Raw genomic sequence first — 18,033 nt, 5'->3', positions numbered from 1 at the left:
CACGCTACCGCTTGAGCCACATCCCCAGCCCAATAGTGAATGTTTTGATCCTGGGATTTACTCTAATAAATGTTTGCAAATACATTTCTGAGAAAATTTTCTACTGCATGTATAAAATTTGTATATCTGTTAAAAATTAGCATTATACTCATCTTTCTATGTAAGTTTCCATTTGTAACTTCAAAAAGATTTTTAGAAATAATAATTCCATAAACTCAACATTATTTTAAGAAAAGAGTGTTGAGAATGGAATCCAGGGTCTCATGCATGCTAGGCATGTAGTCTACCACTGAGCTACATCCCCAAAGAAAAAATCTTTAGAAGAAATTAAATAGTTATTCATTATTCAATGCTTCTGATGTTCTTATTTTTAGGGGAAAAAAAACTGAAGTACTTGCCTAGGAATTTACTTTTTCTGTTAAAAAAAAAACATTTATAAATATATAAAATATTGAAACACATTAATAACATCAAAAATAATCACCGTGCTCCACACGCAAGCACACTTGTCATTTTTTTCCAATATTTCTAATGAAACTTTTAACATGGTTAATACCATTTTAATATCTTAGAAAAACACATTGTCTTTTATTCGTCTCAGTGATACCGGTCTGTAAGCAGAATTCACATTGTTCCCAATTGCAGTAAGGCATGTTTATCTTCAGAAATAGTAAATCACCAACAACTTGGTCAAACAGAGGGGAAGAATGCTATTTGTAGTCAAGAAATCAAGCAAGTGGCCTAAACTGGGATGGAACTGACACACCTCTTAGTGTACTGGTTCAGTTTCTCGATTTAACCACCTAGATAAACCAGTTACAGCTAAATATGACCAAGCACAGCAAACTTATGATAATACTAAGATCATTATTGAATACAGTTAATAAAGGATTCTTTTCTACAAGAAACTATTAAACTGATTTGAAACCCTACTCATCACTCTTAAGTATTTTGGGCTTTTAATTCCTCAAATCCACTGCACACTTTTACCTTGGGGTGTTCACACATGTTGTTTCTCTGCCTAGAAAGCTTTTCAATTCTTAATGCTCTGTCCTGCCTCCCACAGCTCTCACATAAGCCCTTCAGCCTACCATCTACTCACTATCCCATATGCATTTGCAACTGTTCTTCTTTGGGCAAAACACCACCCCAATACTTTCCCAAGACTAAGCCAGGGGCTCTGATAAAGAATCTTAAACATCTCCTTCACTGAACTTATCACAATGCCCTGTCATGTCATGGTCTATCATTCCCACAGACTAAGATCCACCACAATATACCCCAGACTAGAAATGACATGGAGCTGAATACACTCCCCCCAATATCTTGCTGAATAATTAATTACAAGCCCTTTCTTTTTTGAGACAGGGTCTATCTAAGTTGCATAAACTGACCTCACATTTGCAATCTTGCCTCAGCCTTTTGAGTAGGTAGGATTACAAGCATGAGCCATTGTGCCCAGCCAAGACAGTATATTAATGGCTTCGAATATTGTGTACAAATACATATAACAGGTATGTAAATATTAACATATAATTACATTTACATATATCTTAACATATACACATTATTTAAAAAGCATGTGCTTGTTAACAAGTTTCCAAAGGAAAACCAATTAAATGGCTAAGTTAATGTAGGCTCTAGCCTTTGCCACTTAACTGATCTAAGCACTCCAACCCTCATTTCCCTTAGCTATAAAATAAAATCCTAAATTCCTTCTTTGTGTAAAATTTTGAATAACACCTCAAACATGACATATTTGATCATGTCAAACCATAAAGCATTATCAATTATTATTCTAAAATTCAGAATGTTAATAGGTATCCTGGAAAATAGAAAAGCTTCTGAGTACTTGGCAATACCAGGACCTCCTATACAGCTTTCCCAAAGAGCAGAGCAACTGTTTCAATTCAGGAGAAATCAAAGGAGAGCAAACACTCCCAACTCTAAGAGATACCACTGTCAGTGTGCTTTTGTTTTATCACATGCTATTTCAAATAAGGTTTTTTTTCTCTTGTTTTGTTTTTAACCACACAGAACTTTCCCCTACTAAATTTATATGAAAAACATAATTAACATATAATATAAATGGACTGCATTTATTCATGTTAAATTAAATGCACCAGCCTTAGTTTAAAATTTTAAAAATAATAATGCAAAAGAATTAAAGCTGTTTATTTTAAAAAACTCAATTAAAATAAGGTGGAAAAGGTTTAAAAAACTCTATTTTCCATCCACTATTTTCATCCACACTCCTGAATATCGATGAGAATGATTACAAGTACACGCCTATAATCCCAGCAATTCAGGAGGCAGAGTCAGGAAGATCACAAGTTTGAAGCCAACCTCAGCAACTCAGCAAGACTCTCAGCAACTCAGTGAGACTCTGTCTCAAAAATAAATTTTAAAAGGGCTGGGATTTAGTTCAATGGTAAAAGTGCCCCTCGGTTCAATCACTACTACTACTACTACTACTACTACTACTACTATTACTGCTACTACAATACTGTGGTGGTGGTGGTGGTAAAGGAGGAAGGAGGAAGAGCAAGAGGAGGGAGAGGGAGGAGGAGGATTAGGAGGGAGAAGAGAAGCAAGAGGCAGGAAATAAAAAACAAAGTTTTGAAATGGCAGAGCTGGCCAAAATATATCAAATACAATTTGTAAAATAATATCTCAGGCCTACAGATTCAAATTAAAATGAACTTTCAAACATTACACATACCTCCTCATATACAAAACGAGTAAACTGAGACTGCAGGAAAATGATGATAAGCCTTGAGACTCCGTGACTAGTTCAGAGAGACCAGACAAACCTCTTAACTCAGACCAGAGTCCTTCCAGTTCTCAAGAGTTCTGGTGCCTGTGGCACACAGAATCTTTCAGATATCACTGCCAAATTCTGTAACAATTGTATCACTTGATAAAGAATGTCAATATTAGAAAACAAACCTTAAGAATTAAACAGATACATCTGAATTCAGAAATACAGTTTTTACTATTTCATTTCACCTTGGGCTCTTAGGAAAATAAGTGTGATATAAAATTCTATGTCCATTAAAATAGTTACATCATGCCAACATGGTGTCATATGCCTAAAATCCCAACAACTCCAGAGGCTGAGGCAGGAGAAAGGCAAATTCCCAGCCAGCCTGAGCAATTTAACAAGACCCTTCTCAAAAAATAAAAAAGGTTGGGAATATAGGTTGGTGGTAGAGCACTCCTGGATTCCATTCCCAGTAACACAAAAATGAATAAATTTTTAAAATAAAAAGTTTTTAAAAAGTCTTCTGATCTATTTATTTCAAGGGAAATATTTCTCAAAATGCATATAAGAAAAAATAAAAATTAAAAAATTAAACGCAAGTGGGGAAAATGTTGCTTTCTAGCTTCAGTACTTTGACAAAAATAAAGAAGTTGCCACTGGAGGAAACTAAGTGATGGATACATGGACTTTTCAGTACTATCTTTGCAAATTCTTGGGAGTCCACAATTGTTTCCAAATCAAGTTAGAAAAACAGTAAATTGCATAATCACCTGCAGTCACTCCCTGAGCCCACTAATCTATAACCTTACTATGTGTGTGTGTGTCTGTGTGTGTATGTTGCTGGGGATTGAACTCAGGGCCTTGTGCATTAGAGGCAAGCACTCCACCAACTGAGCTATATCCTCAGCCCAACCTTACTCTTCTTTAAACTTTCCCAATGAGCCAGAAGTTCCAAGCACTTCCTAATCCTGAATTCCAAGAAGTGCTGGTGCAGGAGTGAAACACATAAGCCATTCCTAGCAAAGCACATTTGCACATGAGACACACATTTGCTGAACAAGGAAAGTTAATCTTAACACTGTTCTCAAACTGTGTAGGCAATAGCAAGGCAAATATTGACACAGCCCAAACTTGACTACCTCTTTTCATCAGTATTTCATAATCTGCTACCAGCCTAGCCTATAGACCAACTTCCCTGTCCTGCCTAGACTGTAACCTTATGAGGTACTAGGGATTGAGCCTAGGGGCACTCTAGCACCAAGGAAGAGCCCTACCCCCTATTTATTTTGAGACAGATTTTTGTTAAATTTCTGAAGCTGGTCCTCAACTTAAGATCCTCCTGCCTCAACCTCTGGGATTTCAGGCATGGACCACCATGCCTGTCCTGCTGTGTGTTTTTAAAAACTACACTTCCAGTGTCTTATAGTACCAGGGTGGAGCTACTATCTATGTAAATTTAACTTGAATTTTTAAAACTTCATGGTAAAAACAAATAAGTAAACAAAACAAACTACTGCAAATGACTTCCCCGCTTTCTGGTTTTACTCAATGTATGCACACAGGGCTTTGGAGGAAACTCAATGTTACAGAGAGTGCTTACCTAGCATGTGTGTGGCCCTGGGTTCAATCCCTGGCACACAAAAATCAAGGAGCAAGAAAACACTCTATTCTCAAAAAAGACAGCTAAGAACCTGTAGTTCCTACTTTAAATCAAAGAACCTCTTAACTGGAAGAAAACAAAACCAACACAGTTAATGATTTTATTTCAATTTGGTTAAGCTACATTACTCATATAAAATATTCTCATCAGGAAAAACTTTCCACTTCAAAACAACTATGAGGGGGCTGGGGGCATAGCTCAGTAGTAGAGAATGTGCTTATAGCCAGTGCAAGCCCTGGGTTTCACCTCCAGCATAAAAAAACAAACAAAAATAAATATATCATGGCCGGAAAAAAAAACAAAAAAAAAACCTATCACCTCTCAAGAATGTCCTAGAATTTACTAAAGGAAAAGTGAAGCTTCCAGCAACTGTCAGTTCACATTTCCAAAGAAAAGTAGAGATGTCATAGAGAAGAAAAACAAAGTACCGATTGACCTGGAATCGCTGCAATTCAAAAATTTTATGAAGCCAGAAACATTCTGGGTGTATGGGGTAGCTGCTAACTATCTACTGACTCCCATCTCTGGATGCAAGTGTTGAATGTACCCTTCATTGGCTCTTAGAAGTCAACATATTGCCTAGTTCTACATCTACAGCATTGACAGAATTCTGAATAGGGAATTGTTAGGATCCTGTGCCAGTTATCTGGACTCATGCTCCTGTAGCAACAATAGGAGGCAAAGAAAAAGTACTTCCTATACTCCTCCAAGGACCAACCAAAGAAACAAAAGGTTGAAATGCTCATTATCAAGAAAATAGTCCATCCCCCCCAATTATTCCCTAATCTATACTACAATTATTCCCTAATCTATACTAATCAAGACACCTGAGAAGCAGAGCATAATTACTTAGATAAAACACCTATGAGGCTGGGGATGTGGCTCAAGCGGTAGCGCGCTCGCCTGGCATGCGTGCAGCCAGGGTTCGATCCTCAGCACCACATGCAAACAAAGATGTTGTGTCCGCCGAAAAAAAACTAAAAAATAAATATTAAAAAAAAATTCTCTCTCTCTCTCTCTCTCTCTCTCTCTCTCTCTCTCTCTAAAAAAAAAAAAACACCGATGAATTTCTCAAAGATGAATACTTAATTCTAAGCAGGATTTTAAAAGAATCCATGGCTAGGGGTTATAGCTCAATGGTGGAGTATGTGCTTAGCATGTGCAAAGCCCTGGGTTTTACACCTAGCACCAAGAAAGGAGAAAGAGTAAGAAATCAATTGTTTAAAGGAAAAAAAAAATCAAACTGGTGCTTCCTTTACAAACTTAAAATAGAAATTTCTAGATTCAAGTGATGACACAGAACAATAAACTGGACAAATTCAAATTACTTCTGGAGCAAGACATGGTGGCACATGCCTGTAATCCCAGTGATTCAAGAGGCTGAGGCAGGAAAATCTCAAGTTTGAAGCTATCCCAGGCAACTTAAGGAGAGACTGACTCAAAATATAAAGAGCTGGAGATGTAACTCTGTGGTAAGGCATCCTTGGGTTAAATTTTCAATACCTTCTCCCAAAAAACTCTAAATCCCCACATACACACTTTCAATAAGAAACAATTACTATTATAATGTAAGAAACCAACCAACTACACTAACCCAATAGCCCTCTCTTCCCAAAGCCTTTTTGCAGGGTGGGGGTTGGGTGGGACTGCACGGGGAATTAAACCCAAGGTGCTTTACCACTGAGCCATTTCCCCAATCCTTTCTTTAGACAGGGTCTCACTAAATTGCTAAAGATCTGACTAAATTGCTAAGACTGGCCTCAAATTTATGATCCTTCTGTCTAAGCCTTCAGTCACTGGGATTACTAGCACACACCACCTCACCCAGCTCCCAAAGCCTTTTATATAAAACCTTGTTCTCATCAAGATATTAAGATAACCCTACCATGTTATCTCTGCTTTCTAAAATTTTCTATCAAATCTCAAATTTGGCTAATCTCAAATTTGGCTTTTAAAGTTTACACAACACAGAACCTCTTCTCACATCACATCAAGCAGGCTATCACAAAGAACAACCAAATGAATTTCCACCATGCCCGAGTAAGAGTCTTGGAGATGCTCGGGAAAAGATCTGGAACCTTGCATCACCTGAATTCTGAAATAGGTTCACATTGGAGCAGAACCAGCATAAAATGGTAGCTTCAATCCCTTTTCCTCCTATACTACAAAAAAATGGGGCCTGAACTAATGTGGGGGAAAGTAACTCTATTGATTCATTCATTATAGTACTTGACAGACTAGACACAATCATAACCTTTGTAACCACCAATCTAGAATACGATCACTAGATTTAATGAAATTTTAAAATATATCTTTACATATGCTAACATTATTTTTAATTAACATGCAAATTTGCTGTCAATAAAAATACAATGTTGCTGGACATGATGGTGCATGCTTATAATTCCAGCAACCCAAGAGGCTAAGAGACTGGGAGGCCAGAAGGCTAGAGCAGGAGGATGGAAAGACTCAGCAACTTAGTGAGATCCTAAGCAACTAAGCTAAGAACCTGTTTCAAAATAAAAAGGGATAGGGATGTGGCTCACCCCTAGGTTCAACACCCAATACAAAAAAAAAAAAAAAAAATTATATACATGCACATACACATAATGTTTTACTCTGCCTGCTTCCTATAAAAAATATCTTAATAAATTAGTTAAGAAAAAATCCAGGTATATAAAATTATAGTCAGATACAGTGGCACACACCCAGTGACTTAGAAGGATAAGGCAAGAGGATTAAGTTCAAGGCCAGCTTCAACAACTTAGGAGACTCTGTCTCAAAAAAAAAAAAAATTTAAAGTAATGCAGATATGGCTCAGTGGTAAAGCACCCCACTCCACCTCCAAAAAAAAAAGAAACAAAAAGAAAAAACTTAAAGTCAGACACACATGGGTAATGTAGCTGATGTAGCTCAATGGTAGAGTATCCCTCATCCCTGAGGAAAAAAAAAGAACAGGGGATGTGGGAAATTTAAGGAGAGGGAAGGAAAACAGAGAAAGGAGAATAGGAAAGGTAGGAAGAGAGGAAGAAAAATTGCAAAGTCACCAACATGTTAACAGGGAGAGCCAGAATTTTTTTTTTTTTTAAAGAGAGAGGAGAGAGAATTTTTTTAATATTTATTTTTTAGTTTTCGGCGGACACAACATCTTTGTATGTGGTGCTGAGGATCGAACCCAGGCCGCACGCATGCCAGGCGAGTGCACTACCGCTTGAGCCACATCCCCAGCCCAAAACTTTTCATCTCAAATTTGAGATTCTCTATTTTCCACAAGAATTTTTTTTATAACAAGGAATTTTTTTAAGAATATGAATACTAGGGAATGGCTCCAAATAGAAAAATTCAAATTTACAACTACAGAACAGATTTTATAATTATGGTATAGATACACAATTTAATACTACTACCCATTAATATATAAAGAAACTACTACAAAAGCAATGCATAACAAAAGCATTGTCCTAAGCAAAAGAAACCAGACTCATGATTCCATTTCTACGAAATCCTATAGAGGCAAAACCATAGTAAAAGAAAGCAGAATAGTAGCTGCAAGGGACAGAAGAGGTAGGGAGAATGGACTTAATATACAAAGGTAACTTTTTGGGGTGATGAAATGTTCTACATCTTGACTGAGGGGTAGCTATGCAAATGTACATTCTTCTCAAAAAACTTGATCAAATGGTACACTTGAAATGAATGAACTATACTGTTGTAAAGTATAATCGTAAGATGTAAATACTGAAAATATATTATTAATGGGAATACCCTTTTATGGGGGGGGAGGCTGATACTGGGGATTGAAGCCAGAGGCATTTAACTGAGCCATATCCCCAGCCCTTTTATTTTATTTTATTTTATTTTATTTTATTTTGGAGACAAGGTTTCATGAGTTGCTTAGGATCTGATTAAGTTGAGGCTGGCCTCTAATTGCAAACTTGTGTTCCTCTCGCCTTAGTCTTCCAAGTCACTGGGATTAAAGGCATGTACTACCATGCCCAGATAAATATGTTTGCTATGCAAAAAGATAAACTGAATTTACCAGTGAGATAACATTCAATATTAACACTTTATTTAACCGAAAGTTCAAAGCCAGCCTCAGCAACTGTGAGGCACTAAGGAACTCAGCGACCCTGTCTCTAAATAAAATACAAAATATGGCTGGGGGTGTGGCTCAGTGGTCAGGTACCCCCTGTGTTCTAACCCCAGTACCAAAAAAAAAAAGTTTCAAAGCATAGGTAATTAAGGATTTAACATATTTCTCATTCTGAATTTATTACCACTACACTGATTATATTTTAAAAAATGAAATATTAGAGATAAATTCTTAAACTCAATTTTCTAATACTCACAGCTATATATTACTTAGAAAAATATCACAAACTTTTCACTTGACCTTATCTTATTCTTCAGTGTATATCCCCATTGAAAATCATTTAATTTCATCATTAATTGTAAAATTACAAAATGACTGTTAATAAAATGCCATTATACTGGAGATTAAGAAGTTACAACCTTGGAACTGGTGGTGTAGCTCAATAGTAGGGCTCATAATTAGTAGAGGCCCTGGGTAACAGCTTCAGCACAATCGAGCGCGCACACTCACAAAGACACCCCAAAGCATTGAGCTGTCAAGAATATTATGATTTCCAATGTGATCCCACCATCCTGCCCATTCTTCTAAAAAGTTACAAGCCAAACAAGTTTTCTGGTGGCATGCCCCATGCCTACAATCCCAGTCTATAATCCCAGCTACTAGGGAGGGTCTTGAGGCAGAAGGATGGCAAATTAGAGGCCAGCCCTGGCAACTTAGCAAGGATCCATCTCAAAATAAAATGTTGGAACTGGGTATATATCTCACTGGTAAAGTACTTGCTTTTGTGAGAGAGATTAGGCTGTGTAGGACAGAGCATCATATCATCAATGGAAAATCTTAACTCTCGAGTTATGTGAGAGATTGGGTTCCATCCCAAGTACCACAAAAGAAAAAAAAATCAACAAAATTACATCAACATTTCATAATCATAGAGACCCAGGAATCTATCAGAATGCCAAGGTATCAAAATAACAGAAACACAGGTGGTGCCCAAGCACAGTAGTGCAAGCCTATAATTCCAGCAACTAGGAAGGTTAAAGCCAGAGATCACAACTTGGAAATAAGTTTCAGCAACTTAGCAAACCTTGTCCCAAAATAAAAAAGGGCTGGGGATGTGGCTCAGTGATTAAGCATGCCCCTAGGTTCAATCTCCAATACCAAAATGGGGGGAGGGGGACAGTAACTGGACCTTTTCTTTATTAGAAGTATGATAAAATGGGGGAAAAGAAGGCAATAAGTACATCCTCTTTCACCATAAAATTGCTCCCTTCAATATGCCCTTTAAGGTCTACTTAAATGTAATTTAACAGTCTTCAATGATTAAACTTCCTTTAGAGATCATTTCCTAAATTAATTGTGAAGAGAAAAAAAATCCTACCCTTCCTAATTCCATCCCATTTCTCTCAGTTGTACTCCTGTGAACCATATGATTTCCTTCACAAGTGCCTGTTTATTCCTAGGTCTATGATTTAGTAATCAACTTCTTAAATGTAAATTTAATCTGCCCTTGTTTCAAACTTTTAATCTTTTCTTCAGCAATTTCATTCAATCACTTTATGAAGCACGGCTCTGCCTTTCCAATAGTGTTTCCAGTACTGTTTTTAGGTAAAAATCCCAAAATAATCAAGAGAGTTAAGATTTCCCACTGATGATATGATGCTCTATCCCACACAGCCTAATATGTATTATTTGGGGTGGGTTTTGGGTTTGTTTTCTGTGTTTTGTTTTGACTTCAGGATTGAGTGTTTTTGTTTTTTTTGGGGGGGTGCCGCCCACTTAAATTTCAGGCAGCTTTCAATTATGATAATCTCCACCCCCCACAACTTTTGTTCAACTCATCAGAATACCTATCTTCTGGTTCCTACTGAGAGCGCAAGGATATTCCTGCGTATTTAAATACAACAGTTTCCAATCATGAGCACTTACTAAATACTATGCTCTATGCAAAGAATCACACTTTCTCTGACAATACTCTCCAAGAGGACTTTCAGTGATAATGGCACTGTTTTCTATCTGCACTGTCCAGTGTGATGGTGAGTAGCTACATGTGGCCTTAGAACACTTGAAATATAACTAGTTACCAAAGAACTGACTTAAATTTTAACTTTAATTAACTTTGATTTAAATCGTCATGTTTTGAGACTAACAAGAACTTAATACTGCTTGAATTTTCTTCATAACGTAATTTTCACTTATTTTTACATTTATAAGTACTGAACAAAACTAGGCTAGGGTTTCTCAACCTTACCACACGTGACCTTTTGGACCAGATAATTCTGTTGGTGGGGGGGGCTATCCTATGCATTATAGGATGTTTGACATCATCTCTGGCCTCTAACCACTAGAAACCGGTAGCAATGTACAGCTGTGACAAACAATTTCTCCAGGCTGGGGATACAACTCAGTAGCAGAACATGTGCTTCACATTTCCAAGGTTCTGGGTTTAACCCTCAACATTAAAATTTAAAAAAAAAAAAAAAGTGTCCGGACACTGCCAAATATCCCCTGTGGCATATGAGCTGAGTATCACAAACTTAGGACTAAGAGTCTAGATTCTTCACTTAAGCATAAGAATATTCTAAGACAAAAGTGATTTGAGTTCCTGTTTTCCTATACGGAAACCAGGCAACACATAAAGGCAGTTAAAAAAAACCATCTCTTTATATTTTACAGAACTCACATTATAATTTATAATAGTTGTTTTCCCATCCACTATTAACTATTGACCTTGAGATGGATACTATGCCTAATTCAGAGATTGAGGTGGAAGGGAAGTACAGAGAAGGAAGTTCGGAGCAGTTAAATGACATGCCTACCAGAACATGCTTCCAAACTCCTATCTATACTATCTTACCCTGTAGCCTTACAGCACCTAAAGGGGAAACAGAAAAACTCTTTTGATATAACAATCTCAATCAAGACTGTTTATGATTGCACAACACATTACAATGCCAAAAGGCAAACCTCACAGGAAAATTCCACATATAGACAAAGAGAACTGGAGTAACTAACCGGCACCCTGAGGACTAATTCAGGGACTGGCCATGCTGCACCCACATCACTTTAAAAAGGCCTCTCCTAGGGCTGGGGTTGTAGCTCAGTGGTAAAGCACTTGCCTAGCAAGTGTAAGACACTGGATTTGATCCTCAGCACCACATAAAAATAAATAAAGGTACTGTGTTCATTTGCAACTCATAATTTTAAAAATATTTTTTTTTTCTACTAACCTGGTACTAGGAAAGGGCTCAAAGGCTCAGCCCCCTGACTAAAGGTAAACGTCAATCTGGAGCTCTGGAGGAGGAGTTAAAAGAAAAGGAGAATGAAAACTAAGACAGGTGGTTAGCTGCTAAGGCTGGCATGCCAGAGACAGTAGAAATATTCTGGAATACAGGCCAAGTGGAATAGTAGAAAGAACTCTGGACTTTTTAAAAAAAGAAAAAAAGGTCAGAAGACTCATTATGTGGAGCTCACATGTCTGTCAGTAGCTCACTATGTATCTCCTGATAAATTCAACTCATTGGGGAGAAGATTGGTCTACATGACTCTGGGGACACTTTCCAGGTATTGGTGAGCTTATGCCTTCAACTCTATCCTCAATCTCAATATGCAGATCCAAGTTCTCAGAAACTAACTCAAGAAATGCACTGAAAAGAAAGCCAAAGTGTCACAAAAGAAAATTCCGAGTAGAAAATGATGCTTTCAGGCCAATTTTTTTCTTCTTTTTTTTAGTGCTGGGGTTATTCAAACCCAGGACCTTATGCTAGGCAAAGGCCAAAAGTTTTCTTTAACTGAGCAATTTTTGTAGTACCTCAATTCTCATGTAATCTTACTGTTTTTAGTGTAAAGAATAAAATAGATATATTTATACCCCTTTTCCTCCAAAACTATCATTCATTATTCATTTTCGACTCCCACAGGCATATTTTTCATATTAAAATGAAGCTATGTAAGCACACTCTTTCCTAATTCCATAACTTAATTAAAAAAGCTTGTGCTGGGGTTTGTTTTGGGTTTTGTGGTTTTTATTTTGTTTTGTTTTTGGAAGCAGATTTGTCTCAAGCAATAGGTTGGTCTAATTACTCTGCAACTAGGTATAAAAAGAGGAGTTTTCTTTCTGAAGGGTAGACACAGAACAGTTTCTGCCACAAGTCAACCAGGACAAAAAACATACAGTGCCTTGGCTACCTCTTAAAAATTTTACCTACACAGCTGTTCTATTTTCTCATTTATGTGAAACTTTTAATTATAATTCAAATCCACTTATCCTTTTCCCATTTCATGAGAAAACCCAAAATGATTTAATGTTAATATTGTGTACTGATGCTACAGTGAAAAACAAAATGTATTACTTTTTTATACTAGGAATGGGAGGGCTAGTTTTAAGAAGATATGACTTGTAAACTTCTGAAACAATTGAAGCAAAAGGGATACTAAAAAAATGAATCAAAGTGCCCCAAAAAACAGCAAAATAGGTTTTGGCATGCACAGCCAATTGAGTAAGCTAGTCAGGTACTTGGTACATAAAGTCAAGACTAAGAAAACACGCTCTACTTCTTTCCTCCCTGGTGCAATTTCCTAAGTTAAAAGACAAGTTACACGACAAGCATGCTTCTATGAATGACAGCAGAGCTATTCTCACTACTTGCCTACTTCTAAAATATACAAAAACCCCTATGTTGAAGTCTTTTATAAAAAGATATCTAATGAAATAGAGTAAGGATCACATAACAAAATATTAAATAACCTAAAGGTTATTTCCGTATGTAAAGGAGCTATAAGACAACTCCAAATGGTTAATATTTTCAAAAGTAATTCCAAAAGTTTCACAAATAGGTATTTAACAATATGGCTAGAGCAAAGATTAAACAAATCCGAACCCAGTGCGAGAAACTATGCCGCCAGCTCCGGATTCAAAAGCAATCCGCCCCACCTGAGGCGGTTAGATACATTGAGACAGAAGCCAATATCTTAGCAGCAAGTTAGGCCTCTACCTCTGTCTGGGAAGCGCATGACAAACAGGGCGTCATACAACTTGAGTCACCAGGTCACTTAGCAAAAATTACTCCTAACTTGCAAACTTGGGATCAGATGGCCTTCTATACTAAAAAGAAATATACATAGCAATAAAGGATTAGACTAGAGAGAGAATAAAATGCTCCACTTTCTGACCCGTAAACATTTGGCCCATCATTAGCTCTGAGTCCTAGATTCTAAGACATGCTTTAATGGAGGCCTCCCTCAACCTCCTCTGAGTCTGTTTTGCAACAGTGAAGGAACTTTTCCTGCATTATCTCAGTTCCCTTAGAACATGTGGCCCTGCAATTCAATATCCTAAACTGGCAAAGAACAGTAGCGGAGGAAAGAGGAGGAAGCCAAAGCAAAACAGCCTTATGAAAGACAAAAAAAAAAAAAATTTAAATATCAAAATCCCTCCTCCTCCCACAGCAAAGCCAACCCAGAAATTTACAGCGTGTTAAGAAAAGCAGCATTGCGAACTGCAAACGTAAGAGTTTTCCTTTGACACTCTACGCACGGTTTTCAGCTGTCAAATTACAACTCAGGAAAACACTATCATTAGAATAAAAAAGGAAACAAAAAAGCTCGCACCACAGGGGCCGGGAGCTGGAGCTGCCAACACCATTTCAAGGGAAGGAGAGCAAAGGGAATCCAATCCACTTCCCCACCCCCGCCCAAATTCATCCCCACCCGGGGGCAGGCAAACCTCACGGCAGGGGCTCAAATTTAATAATAATAACAATAATGATGGCGCTACCTCCCTTTCTCCCTCCCCCAACCCCCTCTCTCCGGATCTGCCGGGAATCGCAACACCACCCCCCCGGGATCCCCAGACCTGGCAGGTCCAGACTACCCCACCGGACACAGCTCGCGGGAGTCCTAGAGGACCCAGCCCAGCCTACCCCGGGCCTCTGGCCTCGCTTCTCCTCTTCCCTCTCTTTTTACCTCCACCATCCCCCATCCGCATTGTCTGTCTCAATTCAACTTTGACTAATATGGATTCCTCGGGCCTGGGCCGGGCGGTAATTACAGCCCGCCCCCCGGGAGCCGGAGCCCCCCCATCTCCTCCGAGTTCAACGCGGCTCTTTGCGGGAGGGGGAAGGGGGTCTGCAGAGCGCTCTTCCGTCTACACCGCGGGCCCGGTCTACACTGCGCCCACCCCCCGCGGCCCCTAACCCCCGGGACGAGAAGTTTGCCCCAGAAGGGGCCTACAGGGGGCAGTGAGGACCCCCTGACCCAGCCGGTCGGACGGCGCGTAAACACCCGCGCCCGCCCCGGCGAGGTCGGTGGGGGTGGGGGGAGGGGAGGGCGCCCCTCCCCCGCCAGCCCGCCCGCCGGCCGGCCCTATTACCTGTCATTGAGCTGGTCCTCGGTGCCCGGCAGCGGGTGAACCACGAAATGGATGGACGTCATGGTGCTTCCTTCTCGTCCTCCTACTGAGGACGGCCCCCTCCCAATCTCGCCCGCCCCCCGAAGCCCCTTCCCCTCCCCAAAACCCACGGCCGCCGCAGCCTCCCACTTCCCAAATGGAGGGAAGCGAATGCGCAGGGGCCGCCGCCGCCTCCCTGCCGGGCGTGTGTCCGCGGCCCGGCGGTCCGGCGGGGCAGGCAGGAGGACGGATCAACGCGCCACTCGCTCGCCCAGCCACTGCGCGAAGGGGCGCGAGGCTGGCGGCCGGGACCGGGGCGCGCCGCCGCCAGCGGCAGCCAGGCGTCGGGAGAGGACCACTGGGGAGGAAGGCGAGGGGCGGGCGGCGGGGACTGTGTAGTCCTGGCGGCGGACGGGTTGGACTAGGGGAGGTGGGGAGGGAGAGGAGCCCGCACCGCGCGTCACTGGCGAAAAGCCGCCGCCGCCGCCAGCACCGCCGCCGCCATCTTCACTTCTGCCCCAGTTTCTCCGTCTCGCAGGCTCCGCGCCGGAGCGGCGGGGGAGGGGCGGACGGGAGGAGAGGAGGAGGGAGGAGACCGGCGGGCGGGGGCACGGCCGCGAGGGGGCGGGGCTCCGGGAAACGGGCGGTAAGGCCCTTTCGATTGGGCGGCTCAACGTTGTCGGGCCACGACGCTGTAAGGCGCGCGCCGATTGGCGCGTTCGGCTCCCGAGCCCAGCCCTCCAGAGGGCGGGGTGTCTCCGAGTGAGTGTTCCGGAGAGCACGTGTTAGGGAAGGCGGAGGCGGCGGGGTGAGCCTGCCGGGCTGGGGGAGTCCTAGAGGGAGGGAGAGTGAGTCCCGGAGGAGAGAGGGGGCTTCTTCGCTCTCTCATTCTGATTTCCCTGGGGCAACCCTAATTATTTCCTGGATCCTTAGGGGGTTTTGTTGTTGTTTCTCGTCCTTCATCCGCAGTTGTATTTAAAGTGGAACTGTGAAATCAGTTAAGGGACAAGAAATGCCCAGCGTTTTAAGGCAATTATGTAAGGCCCTTAACCAAAAGGTGATGGTAGGATTATGGAATTGACTTTGCAGCAACTTCTGTAATCATTCTTTCCTCTTCACCACTGTCCGAGTACCCACATAAACACAAAATGTGGAAATTTCCATTAATTTTCTGTTTAAGTGATTCATGATTGTTATATTACTCTCAAATGAAAAAATGATTCTCCTATTCTACAGAGGTTCTTCAGTTTATGATCAGTGAGATCCTAAGGGCAGATTGTTGAATGAATCCATTGGATTTTTCTGGGGCACCAGTTCATAGCTTTCTTCTCAAAGGTTTTTCCCTTGGAAAACTCAGGTACCCTTTTTCAAGGTAAAAAAACTGAAAACACGAAGCCTCTTCTCCAGGCTATGGATGTTTGTTAAATCAGGGATTGTGTAAAATGTCCTTAAGGAAGTAAAAGTATCTCCTTTTCCTCTGTTAATGCATTATACACACTTTTGTTTAGGAAGTTATATTGAACAAAATATATGAAAATTTATTTGTAAAGCAGAGAACGGAAAACTTTATTCTGTCATCATATTCCACATTGTCTCAGATTAATTAAAACTAAAAAAGTAATTTCAACATCACTCTTAGAAGCCCCTCTGAGAAGGGATGGGGATGTGGCTCAGTTGGTAGAGTGCTTGCCTTGCTTGCACAAGGCACCACAAAAAAAAAAGGTCTCTGTGAGGCCTTGGGAAGCTAAGTAGACCAATGGACGTTGGTATACAACTATTTTAGGGAAAGACAAACTTGGATTTGAGTTTTGTTTCTGCTATTTAACTATGTGACCTTGATTATTTTCCTATTATAGCATCTTAATATTCCATAATAATAACAGCCTAAATAAATGGGTACAATCCAAATAAAATTATGTATGTCAAACAAAACAGCAAAAGAAAATATGTGTCAAACACGTAGGCAAATGCAAGTTTTTGTCATGTGCTTACTATATACCACTTTATACATCTTATATCTTGTTATACTGAAATCACAGTATTGAGTAAATAATATCCCCATTTTATAATGAGTACACTGAGGCTCAAACACCTTAGGTAAATGTTGAAGCTGAGACTAAAACCCAGGTCTTTTTTTTTTTTTTTTTTTTTTTTTAGAATTTTAATATTTATTTTTTAGTTATTGGCGGACGTGGTGCTGAGGTTCGAACCTGGGCTGCACACATACCAGGCAAGCGCACTACCGCTTGAGCCACATCCCCAGCCCTAAAACCCAGGTCTTATGACTCTGATTCCATTGCTCTTTCCACTATACTATAGCTGCCATCTAGTAGTAATAACTTAGAAGAAATAGATTATTCAAAGCCAATAGAAAAAAAAAGTATGATATAATAAATGCAGTAAGAATGCTATAAAAGTTAAAGGAGGAAGTAATTCAGCCAAGAGAGTTAAGAAAAGTCCTTTAAGCAGAGCCTTCAAGAATGTGGTAAGCAAGAGTATCTGGCTGTTTCCTTTTAGACTTGCTCCTGAGCGGACCACACCCTGTCCTTACTTTGCCTGTTTGTTTCTTCCAACTTTGCCCTTCTTGATCTTTTCATTTCATCCTGCTTCCAACCTGATTTAGTCACTCCTAGTTCCCATTACTGAGACTCTCCCCTGGTTGAAGGTTGATCTCTTTCTAGGCAACCCACTCAAATTATCTGAATGATCTTTGACTGACAGCCCATTTTGGCATTGGAACCTTTCTATTCATTGCGGGGCGGGTCTTGTAGGACACTTTAAGAAAAATTATCTTCTTAGAGGGCAGAGGAACAGGCAAAAGCCTGGAATTGTGAAAGTCCATCACATGAATAAGGGAGAATGAAATAGAGCTAGGGGAATGAAGGAAGCCAGGATTCAAACAAGCTCTTTGAAGATCAAAATGTGATACCAACCTATAAAAGGAAACTTGTATCCTGATGGTATGTGCCCAGGAATTAAGAGCCAAAAAAAAAAGAAGGGAGCTAGGGGTTAGCTCAGTGGTAGAGCATTTCCCTAGCATGTATGAGGCCTGATTCTTAGCACCCCAAAAAAGTATGAAAGTATGTATACACACACACACACAATCTATGGGTATCTTATGTATGTGTGTG

At 40.2% G+C, this 18,033-nt stretch overlaps 1 protein-coding gene across 8 annotated transcripts in view; it reads right to left on the bottom strand.

The window, feature by feature from the left end:
- Nucleotides 1-15,018, bottom strand: part of Ubr5 (ubiquitin protein ligase E3 component n-recognin 5) — a 129,743-nt gene extending 114,725 nt beyond the window's left edge. For 7 of the 8 annotated variants that reach the window (XM_078016838.1, XM_078016844.1, XM_078016839.1 and 4 more), the window contains exon 1: nucleotides 14,885-15,017. In XM_078016838.1, coding sequence (XP_077872964.1) covers nucleotides 14,885-14,946 — 62 coding nt within the window. In that variant the 5' untranslated portion in view covers nucleotides 14,947-15,017. Of the gene's footprint in view, nucleotides 1-14,884 lie in introns of all 8 variants that reach the window. The other variant, XR_013423876.1, reaches the window with a different exon arrangement.
- Nucleotides 15,019-18,033: the final 3,015 nt, after the last annotated feature.

Source organism: Ictidomys tridecemlineatus, chromosome 7 (assembly GCF_052094955.1).
Source record: "Ictidomys tridecemlineatus isolate mIctTri1 chromosome 7, mIctTri1.hap1, whole genome shotgun sequence".
Classification (NCBI taxonomy): domain Eukaryota; kingdom Metazoa; phylum Chordata; class Mammalia; order Rodentia; family Sciuridae; genus Ictidomys; species Ictidomys tridecemlineatus.
This window is presented reverse-complemented; position numbering and strand designations above follow the sequence as displayed.